Source organism: Vespa velutina, chromosome 24 (genome assembly GCF_912470025.1).
Source record: "Vespa velutina chromosome 24, iVesVel2.1, whole genome shotgun sequence".
NCBI lineage: Eukaryota > Metazoa > Arthropoda > Insecta > Hymenoptera > Vespidae > Vespa > Vespa velutina.
Genome location: NC_062211.1, coordinates 775,355 through 790,354, shown reverse-complemented (window position 1 = coordinate 790,354; position 15,000 = coordinate 775,355). Strand labels below are relative to the sequence as shown.

The 15,000-nt window shown below is 35.0% G+C and overlaps 2 protein-coding genes and 1 long non-coding RNA gene across 7 annotated transcripts in view; 2 read left to right on the top strand and 1 right to left on the bottom strand.

The window, feature by feature from the left end:
• The window catches only part of LOC124957060, a 4,867-nt gene extending 3,687 nt beyond the window's left edge, over nt 1–1,180 (top strand). For both annotated transcript variants that reach the window (XM_047513703.1, XM_047513702.1), the window contains exons 4-5: nt 1–352; nt 482–1,180. The exon at nt 1–352 is cut by the window's left edge and continues 650 nt beyond it. In XM_047513703.1, coding sequence (XP_047369659.1) covers nt 1–352; nt 482–888 — 759 coding nt within the window. In that variant the 3' untranslated portion in view covers nt 889–1,180. The remainder of the gene's footprint in view (nt 353–481) is intronic.
• A 3,112-nt stretch (nt 1,181–4,292) lies between these two features.
• Nucleotides 4,293–7,031, bottom strand: LOC124957068. Its single transcript, XR_007103435.1, has 3 exons — nt 6,835–7,031; nt 4,927–5,056; nt 4,293–4,842 (listed from the first exon to the last, which is right to left on the bottom strand). It is a non-coding gene; the product is annotated as an uncharacterized LOC124957068 (long non-coding RNA).
• A 562-nt stretch (nt 7,032–7,593) lies between these two features.
• LOC124957063 (homeobox protein SIX2-like) overlaps nt 7,594–15,000 on the top strand; it is a 37,402-nt gene continuing 29,995 nt past the window's right edge. For 2 of the 4 annotated variants that reach the window (XM_047513711.1, XM_047513709.1), the window contains exon 1: nt 7,594–10,054. In XM_047513711.1, the coding sequence (XP_047369667.1) occupies nt 9,725–10,054 (330 nt within the window). In that variant the 5' untranslated portion in view covers nt 7,594–9,724. The remainder of the gene's footprint in view (nt 10,055–15,000) is intronic. The other 2 variants (XM_047513710.1, XM_047513712.1) reach the window with 2 other exon arrangements.

Genomic DNA, 15,000 nt, shown 5'->3' with positions numbered 1-15,000 from the left:
AAATCTCGTAAGACAAAATCTTACGTGACCATTCCAATGTTTGATGTCAATGTGGTCGCATTAAGACCATATCAAAACGATGCCGTCCTACGGTTCTATAGCAGTTGTAAAAATGATTGGAAGCCACCAACGATATGTAAGAAGGATCAAAACGAAGATTCCTGCAAGTGTAAAAAACCAGATCCCCCCAATTGTTTAAATGTCAAGAAATGTGAAAATTCCACACCGATAGAAACTACGTGTATGACAAAGAAGGATCCTTGTGATGATAAACCAAAGGAGGATCCTTGTGCCGTTAAAAAAACCAATGATATATGTTGCAAATCAAAAACTGACGTATCATCGTGCAAAGGTAAAGAGAAAAATGATTAAATCAATTTTCAATTGTAATGTCGATTGAAAAAGAAGAAGAAAAAAAAACAAAAGTATATAAATAAATATCTGTATATGTATCTCTCATTTTCTTTAATTATTCTTGCAGATCAAAAAGAAGTTCATCAAGCTAGGTGGGACAGGGAATTGCGAGAAATTCAAAAATGCAAGAACATTGGTAAAGAATCATGTAAAAAGAAGTGCAACAATTTGGATAACGTTATCAGTTCCTGTCAGAAACATAAATGCAATAAGTTCGAATCGATCGATTTATCCAATGATTATGATCATCGATCTTCCTCCTTTCAACTCAGCAATTCGTTAATACCATTTTGCATCGGACCAACTGATTCGTCTCTGTTGAACTTCGGAATGAAATCTAATAATATTATACCTAATCGATCGTTCTCTATAACAAAAATTATGAAGGATATTTACAGAGAGGAGTTGCCGATTCTTATTGAAACTGAATTACCTGAAAAGGAATGGGCCGACGAGGAGTCCTCTTCCGAATAATAATAATTTGTTACGATTATTTGCTGCCATTTGTTAATGAAAAAAAAAACAAACAAACAAACAAACAAACATCTGTAATATGTTTAAAGGAAAAAAAAAAAAAAACAGCAACGTCATGGAGAATATGCTAATCATGAAACTCCTCGGGTACATCCTATATGTCCTTATATGTAAGTGCATTGTCCTTCAATATAACACAGAGTCAAATAATGAACCATAAACATTTTTCAAATGCTATAATAATGCTATATAATGCATCATTAAATAATATTCGTTCATTCCTATTACCTATATGATTTTATCTATAAATCTTTTGTTTTTCTTTTTATTTATTTTCTCTTTTTTCTTTTTCTTTTTTTTTTTTTTTTTTTTTTTTTCTTTGATAAATAAATCTTATACCAAACTCTTTTCAATCAAATGATTCAAGTATAATATTATTTCTAAATAAACGAAAAGAAAAATAATAGAAAAAGAGTATCGTAATTAAAAATAATAATAATAATAATAATAATAATAATAATAATAATAATAATAATAACGATAATAATAATAATAATTATAATAATAATAATAATAATAATAATAATAATAATAATTTTCTGATAATACCGAGGTAGCACTAAATTAACAATTAATTCCTCTGTAACATTATATTACTTCAAAATCGCATACTTATATATATGTGTGTTTTGAATTAATTTCATCAAATTAATATCATTTTATACATAATAAAATCGATTCTTAACTAACATAACCGATCTTTTTTTTTTCATATATAATATTTATAACACGATATAAGTATAACTTTTAGATCGTACAATTTTGTTCTAAACAATAATAACAAAATCGTCTTGTACAAGATTCAGACGAAACAAAATTCAAATTCAACAAATTGAGTATTACGATATTGAGAAAAACAAACGATAGAAAAAATAATGTAGGTAGAACGAAAGATATTTCCGAAGAGTAGAGAATAACTCGGATGAAATATTTAGAAATCACGAGAGAGTTGAGCGTAGTAGTATCGCACGTTCTCGCGGTAATCCGATCTTGCCCATCAATAATAATCGTCGCGAGAGAAACGCTTACGTCACGGACTAACCAACCAAACCAAACCAAGCAAGCAAGCAAGCAAGCAAGCAAGCAACCAACCAACCAACTAGCCAACTAGCCAAGCAACCCAGCGCAACCCTGTAGCTTCTTACGACATACATAAATACATATACGCAAAGAGAGACACAAACGGCAAAAGACACCGACCTGGGCGGGGGAGGGATAGGGGGTTTCCACATAAATACATACAAACACACATACACGCTCTAACACATTCATATTAGCGACCTCAGCTATCTAAAATCGAAACGCACACGTCCCACATTAGTACTCATTTTATCCTCGCGACAATTTTTTTCAGCATCGTGTTACCTTCAAAAATGCGGTAAGCCACCGATAGTAGTTGCGCGCCGGCGGCAACCCAACGGGTTTCCAATGTATCTCGTTGCAACTCGCGCGCGAAAGGATAGAAAAAGGAAAAAAAAGGAGTAGTAGAGTAGTAGTATAGCAGTAGTAGTAGTAGTAGTAGTAGTAGTAGTAGTAGTAGTAGTAGTAGTAGTAGTAGTAGTAGTAGTAGTAGTAGTAGTAGTAATAGTAGTAGTGGTAGTGGTAGTAGTAATAGTGGTAGTAGTACGGTGAAGCGAGGAGAAAAGAGCGAGGAGAGAGGGCGACGAAGACGACGATGAGAAGAAGAAGATGTAGAAGAAGACGAAGAAGAGGAGAAGAAGGAGGAGGTGGTAGGGGAAGAAGGGCAGAAGATAAAAAAAGAAGGAAAGAAAAGAAAAAAGTAGAAAAAGAAAAAGAAGAAAAAAGAAAATATGTCGGCATACGCGGTCTTACGAGCGGTTACGAGATGTCTTTGTATAAGGACGACGCATGGTACGTGTATATAGAACATAAAGGCGACGCGTGAACGTTGGGAAGGATGAGGAAGAAAGAAAGAAAGAAAGAAAGAAAGAAAGAAAGAAAGGAAGAAAGAAAGAAAAAAAGAAAAGGGGTTGGGGAGGTGGAGGAGGAAGAGGTAGCGTTGAGAGAAGAGGTGGGGTGTTGTACGCACCATGGACATCCAATTACGGTTTATTCAGTCCTCTCTGCGGGGGCATCATACTGGGTCCTACCAAAATTCACGCTCTCTACGTCCTCGTATTATTCTCTACCTGGCGCCTATCACTATCTCTCTTTCTCATTACCAATGGTATCGACGAAAATGGGAAAGGGAGAAGGAGAATGAAGAAATAAATGCAACGAGGGGGTTGTGAAAAAAGAGAGATGGAGAGAGAGAAAGAGAGAGAGTTGAGGAATGATGGAATAAATGCAGGAGGGGGTTGTGAAAAGAGAGAGAGAGAGAGAGAGAGAGAAGGAAAGGACGAGGGAAAGGGAAAGGGAACCCAGTGTGCGCCCTGCCACTTACAGGGAACGTGATACGAGCTTTTCGTTAGATGCTCTCTTGCGTTTTCGCATTGTTGCGCGATCCGGTGGTGGAACCACCGCGTACCAACCTCTCTCTTTCTCTCTCTCTCTCTCTCTCTCTTTTTTCTTTTTCTACCGAATATATATATATATATATATATACCACTTCCATCGACCTCCTCCCTATTACTCCTGTCTACATCTACCTTCCCCATACCATCGATCCATGTCTATATTTCCTTCTCGAACGAGAGGAAGAACGTCCCAATGTCGCAACAATGGGAATCGATGTCGAGCATGAAGCTTTGTGACGGACTCTCATACTCTTATTTCCGCAAAGCAAATCAATCGACGCTACGCCGCGCCGGTTACGGGAGCTCTTCCGTCATCTATATATATATACATATAGAGAGAGAGAGAGAGAGAGAGAGAGAGAGAGAGAGAGAGAGAGAAAGAACGGAGATATATATATTTTCTCTCTCTTTCTCTCTCTCTCTCTCTTCTGCGGATTTCCTCTCATAAATTTTGTTCTCCCACGAGAACGATCGTCTTCGCGTATAATAAACCATGATATAGATCGTTTTGCATTTCTATTCACGTTTGCAAGCACACTTTTATTAATTCTTTTTCCTTCTTGTTTTTTTTTTTTTTTTTTCTTTCATTTTCTTTTTCTTTTTCTTGTTTCGTTTTGTTCTGTTTTGTCCATTATAACAAATTATATAATGGTAAACTTATAATATAACTTCGTATTATGATTATAGTAAACGACACACACGAACCTACGAATATAAATTGAGAATTAATCTTTTGGGGGAAAAAGATTGCAAAAAATATAGTTAAAAAAAAAAAAAAAATATATATATATATATATATATATATAAACATGTGATTTTAAAGTTACATAAAGTTATAAAAAATTAACTCGTATACGTTACTCTCAAGTAATATAAATAACAGATTATTGATAAACGATAATTCCTGTCAATCAAATTTCTAAATAAGTTTAGAAATTTCCACGCACACCCCTCCCACACATTAAGTTGGCAATTTGTGTCAGCGATAAGATCGAACGGTCGATTTGGTGAGAATTTAATGTTTGAAAAGGGAGAAGAATCATCGGTAGAGAACATCAAATATGGTGTCAACGATTCTCTCTCTCTCTCTCTCTCTCTCTCTCTCTCTCTCTCTCTTTCTACATATATATATATATATACCTATGTATATATATGTATCTTGAAGTAGAAACCACTTTTACCGTGTATTTCTAAGGATGAATACCAGGCTCACAACGGGTGGTTTCATGGTGTTGACGACCCTACAGAATCTCTCGAATATATGTCAATTCCCGTGATTCGATGTGATTCGAGTGACAGAATTATTTTCTTTCGGTTTTCTTCTTTTTTTTTTTCTTTTTTTTCTTTTTTTTTTAAGCTAAAGAAGTTGAATCCAACGTTGAGTCTCCCCCTCCTTATCCCTCCTTCAACCCCCACTCTTTAAAAAAAGAAAGACGATTTCTTTCATCGTTGATTTTTCCTTTAACTAACAATAAAGAAAAAATGTATTAAATTCTCTTACTTAAATTTGTAAAATTCTTAAAAAAAGAAAAACTTTTAGAATGATCAGTAGGAGCACGTGTGAACGCTCTGGATGTCAAACGTCATTATCCTAACTCCGTCCCATGTCAATCAAAAATGGTGTCCTTTTTCTGCAAAACAAATGACATCCCTTTCCTCATCGTCCCTTACGAAACACGTTTGTCGCCTCTTTTCGGTTATCCTTAGGTATCTCGAACGACCATAAAAATCTGGTAACCATGCATTATTTTAGGACACCTAAAAGATGTATTTTTTTAACGAGTCAAGTCCACAATCCCATCCTTGGTGTGTTGGTCGGCAAACAAAACACCGCGGAGATCCTTTATATTCTATCTCATTTCTTTTCTTTCCTTTTATACTGTCATTTTTTTCTAAAGGAATATTCGTTAAATTGGAATACGTTAATTGTAGGATAACGAGCTAATAGGATTTTCATTGACCTTAGTACAATAAAAAGGAATATAAAAAAAAAGAAAAGAAAGGAAGAAAAAGAAAAAGAATAGAAATTACAAAAAAAAAAAAAAACAAAAAAAAACAAAAAGGAAAAGAAGATTGTATCCCACTGAAAGGAGACACAAGCTTCTTTTTGTTAAGTTGATAATGCGGATGAGCATAATGGAAAACAAAAAACAAAAAAGAAATTAGAAAAAATACAGAGAGAGAGAGAGAGAAAGAGAGAAAGAGAGAAAGAGAGAGAGAGAGAGAGAGAGAGAGAGAGAGAGAGAGAGAGAACAGAAAAGAAAAGGAACAGGTGAGGGGTAGGGTGGAACACGTGTAGAAAGGCTGTAACCGACATTAACTGCTCTTACGGCTTATCTACGAGGAAAAATTGATTTACGGTACCAAGCGCGGAGGTTATGAGCGTAGCGACGGTGTATAACTGGCATGGTTAGAAGCTACTTACTACAAAACTTGGATAGAGTTTCACGAACAAGTATGTTTTTGCTTTACTTAAATTCTATACTCTTGGTATATAGAATGTCCTGGCGCTCTCTCGCTTTAACGGGGCAAAGAGAAATCGACGTTGTTGGGTGTTTTAAAAAGACGAATACAAATTCGAGAGGAATAAGAATAAAAATAAATATAAGAGTAAGAGTAAAAGTAAGAAAGAGATTAATTTCGATTCGACAATTTTACCTGAATTAAATATCATTCTCCATTGTTATTATTATATACACTTATAAATAATTTAAACAATGTATATATGTGTACGAATGCACTACCATAGGTATAACGAACTTGTTAGGCTTCAGAGAGAATAAAATGTTGACTTTTCTATCGTACTAAATCGAAATAATAATAATAATAATAATAATAATAAGAATAATAATAATAATAAAGTCGTGAAACTTGAAACTTGTCGCGAAGAACTCTGACAAATTTTTTTTCGAATGAAGAAAATGCGACGATGTAATTCATTTAGAATATTTGAAATAAGACACCGTGATTGGCCATATTCGCCATTAATAGATTCCTCTTGTAGAAACGAACCAATCACGTGACAGAATCGTCTATCGTACCTTTTTTTCCGTTTGTCTTTTCATTTTTACTTTATTGAACTTCGCACGATATGTGTGTATGGGTGTGTTCGTTTGTAAGAAAACAATTTTTGAAATTGTGAGAAATAAAATGAAATATATCATGATTTTTAAACGATTCTATTCGTTACATATTGTCTTTTATTATTACAGATGAAAAAAAAGATTGCGTTAGACAAATCGCGATAATCAAATTCATCGAAGGAATATTTTTCCTAACCTCAATAATAATATTGTCACAATTGAATCTTATCGGATAATTCGACAAAGTATAAAAACAAAACGTAACACAATAGAATGACAAAAAAAAAAAGACGTACGAAAAGAATCATAAAGGCACATATACACACACATAACCTTTTTTCATTCATTTGTCCAAGTTACGGCGTCATTCGAGAATCTTTTGTGGTTATTTTTGCGTGTCCATCACGTTCGTATATCTCGAGAAATAAAGAGGGCCTGCACGTGCCTATTCTGGGCTTATCATTAATGACGTTATAAACTGAAAAAAAGAATTACACGGATTTAAGGTGAACAAAGCAAGAGTAACGTGAGTGTGTGTGTGTGAGAAAGAGAGAGAGAGAGAGAGAGAAAACGAGAGATTCGACGAACGATGATGTCTCGTTCTTTGCGTTCGATCTGTTCTTTACAAAGGGTGAGAGAGACAAAAAAAGAGAAAGAGAAAACGATAGATAAAAGGAGTAACAGAGAGAGAGAGAGAAAGTAAGAGAGATAAAACAGTAGTGTACGATGGGAGGAGGATTCGTAGAAGGAGGGGAAAAGATCTGGAAGAGGAGAGATAGACAGCTAGAAAGAGAGAGGAATAGGAGAGAGAGAGAGAGAGAGAGAGAGAGAGAAAAGAAAGGAAAGAAAGAGAGAGAGAGAGAATGAGAGAAAAAGAGGGGTACGCAAGGGTCGTAGGAGCAAAGAGAAGTAGTTAACGAGGCTTATTTAGGAACGTGCTCGTCTCGACCAATAAGAAGACGATATGGTGGTCGCGGTCATGCCTAGTATCCAATCGGATAACGCGGAGGGTAGACGTCGTATAAGCCACGCCCCGGCCAATAGGAGGCCGCGCGAAGTACGGTCGCTTTGGGAACGCGGTTCACCGAGCAGTATCGTTCGGTGCGCGCGTAGAAGAACGTCTGACTCTCCTCGCGCCGTCGATAAGAGAGAAAGAGGGAATCGCTCGTGCACACGCGCGCACGCGACGCCCTCCTCCTCCTCCTCTATCCTTTTTTTTTTGTTACCTATCACGGTATTGTAAAAAATATATACAGTGAATATATTATTTTATAACGTTTTAAAAAGAAAAACACTCGTGAATGTTGTATTATATATCGGAAGACGTTTGCTATTGTTATTAAGAAAGAGATAGGTAGATAAATAGGTAAAGAGAGAGAGAGAGAGAGAGATTAAAAATTACACGTCGTATGGAACTCTCGAACGGTCGTAATTTTATTCTATTCCTTTTGAACAGAAACAGACAAGGATAGAGATAGAGAGAGAAGGAGAGAGGGAGAGGTAGGGAAAACATTCGATAAGAAATTGTGAGTTCCTTTAGCGAAATTTTGTGTAGTTATGTAGAGTAAAGAGAAAGATAGATAGATGGGTAGATAGAGAGAGAGAGAAAGAGAGAGAGTAGAGCGATGGAAGAGAGAAACGGGCTGTCTTTAAAACGCTGTCTAATAATAGGGCGCGCGCGAGTGTACTAAAGCGCCTATAAATATACCCACCACCGCCCGTGGAAACTCGAGCCCGTGGACTTGGCGGTGCAACCTGCCGTGCTAAGGATAATAGGAAAAAAAAGGAGTGAGACAGAGAGAGAAAAAGAAAGAGAGGGAGAAAGAGAGAAAGATAGAACGAATAAGAGAGAAGAAATTGTATGCGATATTATTAATTAATACGTAATAACGTTATAAACATGGAATATACATACGCATTCACGTTTGTCTAGAGATAGAGATAGAAATAATGTTAGAGAGACAGAGAGATAAGGTATAAAATATACGTCAAATATACTTTGCGACGGATCGACGAAAGAAGAGTGTCTGTCCCCTCCAATCGTCTCGTCCATCGTCATCTCTCTCTTTGTTATTATAAAAGTCCTTGATAATTTTATGTTAACGTCGTGTCATAACAATCATTCGTTCGAAGTAATTAAATAATAATACCGAGATTTTACGACGGGGGGGTGGGGTGGGGGAGGATTTATATATTATCATTTATAAGTGTTACGGTGTTTTGAATTTTACTAAGAAGAAGAGGAAGAGAAGAACTCCGGGTGCCGGCATGCAGCAACAGCAGCAGCAGCAGCAGCAGCAGTTACCGGTCGTTCTCTCTATCAGCGATGCTCTAAAAATATCACAACCGTTCTTCTCCTGTCTCCTTTCACGAAAAGTTTCCGCGTTCCGTGTCTCCTTCTTCACGAAAGCTAACTTTCCATGATCGGTAAAAAGAGACGAAACATTCAGCGTCGTCGTCGGCGACGATCGTACGACGTTGCTGACCTTTATATCTTATCGCGATCGTGAATAATAATAATAAATAATAATAATAATAATAAGAAGAAGAAGAACAATAACGACAACGATAATACAGGAAATATAACAAATATACTCACGATTACGAAGAAAAAGAAGAAGAGAAAGAAGAGGAGGAGGAGGAGGAGGAGGAGGAGACGCAATGATCATCGATCGGTGCGGGCCGCGTAATTCGTCGTGGATAGTTGCGAAGTTTGCTACGAGCGAGATATGCCGCGAACATATCGCGATCGCGAAGTGTCGAAAAAGCGCGAAAATTTCATTCGTTTGAACTAGAAGTTGTGAAAAGTGTTTTTATAAATAAGAGTAAAGAGGCAAAGTAGAAGAAAAGAAAAAGGAAAGAAGAAGAAGGGGAAAGAAAAAAATAAAAGGAAGAATCGACGGAAGGGGGGGCCAGGGAGGGGGGGGGAAACTTATAAGAGATAATAGAAAAGTGTGTGTTAATCCAGTAAAGAAAAAAAAAGGGGGAGAGGAAGGGTGTTGTTAGGTTAGATTAGAAACAAACGAGGAAGAGGAAGTGGAAGTGGAAGAGAAAGGCGCAGTAGTAGAGAGATATAGTAATAGTATACACAAGTAGGTAGAGTGTGTAGGAAAGGCACAAAGAAAAAGAAGAAAAGAAAAGAGTGTGTAGAGAAGGAAGGAAGGAAGGAAGGAAAGAAAGAAAGAAAGGAAAAAAAAGGGAAAGGAGAATGACGCGATGATGGCCTACGGAGGAAGCGCTGGTAACGGTGGAGGCGCGATGGGACCTTCGGCCGGTGGTGGAGGCGGTGCTGGTACGACGGACGTTTTAGGCTCGACCAGCGATTATAGTCCTCAAAGCACGCCGACGCCACTCTCGGCCTCGCATTCGTCGTCCGCTGGCGTCGAGGCGGCGGCCGCGGTTACGAGCTACGGTACTGGTACCACCGGGACGACGAGCAATTACAGTCCCCAGGACAGTCCCGCCAGCTCGGCGGGCGGTGCTACCAACAACGGACAACTTCCGACATTTGGTTTCACCCAGGAACAAGTTGCCTGTGTTTGCGAGGTGAGTAGTTAAAAAAAATATTGGAAAAGGAAACAAAAAACAACAACAACAAAAATGCCTCCCATTGTTGTGTTGTTGTTCTTATTTCGTTTTGTATGTAGTAATTTTTCGTTTGAATTATACGAACAGATCGAATTCTGTCTTTAGAAAGATTTTAGAGAATTTTCATTCATTAAGTCGCGCGTTACACGTTAATCTGCGATTGATATATATATATATATATATATATATATATATATATATGTATGTATATACGTATGTGTATATATTATTAAACTGTGTTGGCAAGCCTGTCGCTTTTACGTTTGAAAAGTTTTTTTTTTTTTTTTTTTTCTTTTCCAGAAACAAATTTTCAAATTGATATATATATATATATGTATATATATACATACACACACACACATAAAAGAATCATCTCTGTCATATATCGCATGTGTAATATATTTGTTCTTTATTAAAAACTCTTTGATCTCGTCCTTTTGTACGAGAACAGAGATAATTTAAACTTTAAGATTATTTCCTGTACGGTAATAATATCTAAGGTTTATATCGTTGATAGAAATATCTATGTTTGTGAACGTGTATATGGGCACCATTATATCACTACGATTTCTTGGCAATCGTTGTAATTGTGCAATCGTTTTGAGCGTCGATTTCGAACGTGTATCATCTCGTAGTGTAACGACTACGATCATCATCATCGTCGTAGTCATCATTATCCCGACGGGTACAGAGAGATTCTTGCCTGGTTGGTGATTTATACATATTTTTTTTGGAATGTACGTGCAATATTTTTTTTATCTTTTTTATCTTTTTTTTTTCTTTTTTTTTCTTTTTTTTTTTTTTTTTTTTTTTTTTACAGTAGCCGAATGGTTTTCGTATCGTCGTAATTATAAGATCTCTGATACCATGTATACGGATAGAAGAGAAGATATCCATCGATATTGTTTTAAACTGTATACGAGCTGTTTTTTTTTTTTTTTTTATTTATTTATTTATTTATTTTTTTTTCTTTTTTTTTTTTTTTTTTTTTTTTTTCGTTCATATCCGTGTTTTATCAAAATTGTAAAGCAATTTATTTCTTTGATAGAAAATCGAATATATATATATATATATATATATATATATATATGTATTATAAATAATATTCTTTTTTTTATTCTTAAAAAAAAGCAAGAAACAAAAAAAAAAAAAAGAAAAAGAAAAAAAAATCTAACACTCGGCCATATTGTAACTATATCATAGATATTTTTATCAGGATAGAAAGGAAAAAAGAAAATTGATACGATATAACATTTAAGAGATTTATCTATATCTATCGAGAGGTTCTTTTTTTATATATCCGATCTGCAAATATATACACACCAATCTCGGTCCGGTAAAGGAAAAAAAAAAAAAAAAAGAAAGATAAAGTAAAAGAAAGAAGCAGAAACAAGAGAAAGAAATTTCTCTTTTGGAAACGCATTTGTTTTGGTTAACACGGTAGAAAGAGATGGAGGGATGAAGAAGGAGCGCAACATTTCCTATCCAAATTCTTTCTCGCGCCATAAAGGTTTTCTTTGTTTTATTATTTTTTTTCTTTCTTTCTTTCTTTCGTTCGTCCGTTCGTTCATTCTTTCTTTCTTTCTTTCTTGATACGTCCTTGGTCCGGCCACTAAAAAGACCCTTTGTTTCTTTCTACTATATATATATTATATATATATATATATATATGAGTTATATACATGGAAACGAAACGTAACGTAATGTAACGTAGAACTTTTTAGTTGTAAACACCGTCGGCATATAACACAGAGAGGTTAGGTTCCGACGGTATTTTTCATATGTAAAATTTATACTGCTCCCTGATTGGTTGGATTGATTGTTTCAATTTGGTTAGTTTAGTTACTTGTTTGCGTAAGTTCCATCGAATTGAGATTACGAGTTTAATCTAATCGAGTTTAATAAACGACGATATGATTACACTCTCTCTCTCTCTCTCTCTCTCTCTCTCTCTCTCTCTCTCTCTCTCTCTCTCTCTCTCTCTCTCTCTCTCTCTCTCAATATATCTCTATCAATTCTAAATATGCAACTTAATTAGATTATTCCATTTCGAATCTTTTTGTAGATTGCCGTATTATGATGAAATCATTTTGTGATTGAGCTGCATTCGAATAAGAAGAATGAATAATTTTCATGAATTTTAAATGGGGCCGCATTTTACATTATTTCTTATTTATTTTATTCTTTTTTTCTTTTATTTCTCTTTTAACCTCACTTCTCATAAACGACAATATAAAAAATTGCCTAATATATCTGCAAAAAATAAAAATGCATACAAATTTGTTCGAATTTTAATGGATTTGTACGTTTGACCGAGGAGAAAGAGGTTATAATGGTGTGTTGTGAGCCTAAGGTCCCTGAAAGTATAAATGCGGCCCTGATTTTAATAAACGTTTGTTCAATTATTTCTTCCACGTTAATTTGATATTTGAAGAGTTTGATCTAGAGAAGAAATTTTTATTTGTTTCTTTTCGAAAAAAAAAAAAAAAGAAAGAAAGAAAAAGAGTATCTACATTCTCTCTCTCTCTCTCTCTCTCTCTCTCTCTCTCTCTCTCTCTCTCTCTCGTATTACTTTATCTTCTTTCGTGTATATTTCACGCTCGTTGTGTTGGCGCGAAGGAAATGCAACGAATTCAATGAATGCGCTGCTGTAACCCATCGGTAGTGTATGTACGTATCCACCACCGTAGCTATTTATATGTCGGCTCCACTTGATCGTGAAAGGAGAAGAAACAATCGAATCATTTAGAATTTCAATGACGAAACTTTCTTTCGATTTCGAGAGAGAGAGAGAGAGAGAGAGAGAGAGAGAGAGAGAGAGAGAGAGAACGTGCCTTGCGAATTGAAACTACGAGGACAGTGTTCCGATTTGAATGTTACATTAGATAAAATGCTAAGTTGTTCCTTTGACACGTACAGTTTTTTTCGATAAGGCGGCAAATTTAAATTATTTCTTCTTCGTTTTTCTTCTTCTTTTCTTTTTTTTTTTTTTTATCTTCGATTCAGAAATAAACACATAATCGAGGTGACTTAATTCCGACGTTTGGAAATTGTCGAAATAATTTGACCAACGTTTTAAATGTTTCTTTTGATTCGCGTAATTCTTTTCGATAACGCGGCAAATTTAAATTATTTCTTCTTTCCTTTTCTTTTTTCTTTATTTTTTTTTTTTTATTTTTTTGATCGATAAATAAATGCATAATCGATGCGATTTAATTTCGACGTTTTTCGAATTGTCAGAATATTTGAACGATGTGTTTTATGCTCGTTCTTTTGATTCCCGTAATATTTTTCCCGATAATTCGACCGACACAAAAGATTCTTTTTTTCGACCGTTAAATAGATGCATAATTGAGTTAACATAATTCCCGACGTTTCTGAATATTTGACTGACGTTTCAAGTATTCCTATGATTCTGGTAAAGCAATGTTTCAGTTGATACAATAAATTCAAATGTTTATTTCGACCGATAAATGAATGATTATTATCGAGCAGACTTAATTTTGACGTTTAAGATGTTCCTTTGATTCACGTAGTTCTTTTTCAATAACGCGGCGAATTCGAACATTTGTTTTGGCCCAAGAAACAGATGCTCTTCGAGGAAACATAATTTTGACGTTTTTAGAACATCAGAATAGATAAAATTGTCCCTGAAATTCTTCGTGCGAAAGAGAAAGAGAAGAAACGACAGAGAAAGAGAGAGAGAGGAGAGAGAGAGAGAGAGAAAAAGAGAGAGAGAGAGAGAGAGACAGAGAGAAAGAGAGAGATAGGTGGTGGGCTAATACTTATTGTCGAAAGTCTGGCATCCGGCAAAGTACCTTCCGAAGGCGCGAGTCACGCGTGTTTAATAGAGTTCCTACGATTTTACTGCAACCCGTAAATTGTTTCGCGGACGACGTTTACGTTTCTCAAATCCAACGACTTAGAAGAGAACACGACGATGACCGACCCACACGTTTCTAACGAGTAAAGCTTTGTCGCTTTATGTCTACCTTCGGATTTACAATGAACAATTTTCTTTCTCTTTCTCTTTCTATTTCTTTTTCTCTTTCTCGTCTTCTCTCCTCTCCTCTCCTCTTTTCCTCTCTTTTCCTCTCTCGTGAGACAGGTAAAATTGTTTTCTCATGACGTACGACGTTTCGCATGTCGTTTATATTTCCCATCGCGAGATTGTTATTCGTTTGGAAGCTTTAGAAAATTATCCGTATGATATACGTTAACTCTCCAAGAATATTTAACTCTTGTCACAATAATCTTTTTCAGTTTCTCTCTCTCTCTCTCTCTCTCTCTCTCTCTCTCTCTCTCTCTCTCTCTCTCTCTCTCTCTCTCTCTCTCTTTCTCCGTTTATAAATTATGGAAAAGTTTTTTCTTTCTTTTCTTTTTTTTTTTTTTTTTTTTTTTTTTCTTTTTTTCTTCTGATAACTTTTAATATTGGATATGCATATGTCGTCGCATTCCTAAAGTAACAATATATATATATATATATATATATTTATTTATAGAAGATCTTTTATCATGTCGCGTAGAAAATCGTTGTCCTAGTATCGTTTTTAACGATAATTAAATTCAATGATATTAATAGAGATCAGATCATAAATAAATTCTTTAATGTACTCTCTATAACACTAATTTTCTTTTTTTTCTTTTTTTTTTTTTTTTTCTAATCCCTGCAAATTATCTAATACAAAGGGATTACATATAGTATTACTTATATCGATATAATTATACCAGTGTACTAATTGTATTATATTTATCATTGATATAGGATAATTATATTACTAGCGATGTCACAGTATATACATATTATTATTTCTATATAAATTCATAGAAAAATCGTATGGGAGTATATAAATTTACAGAGTAATAAGTAGTATAGTTGTGTTATGATATAGCTAATAATATAA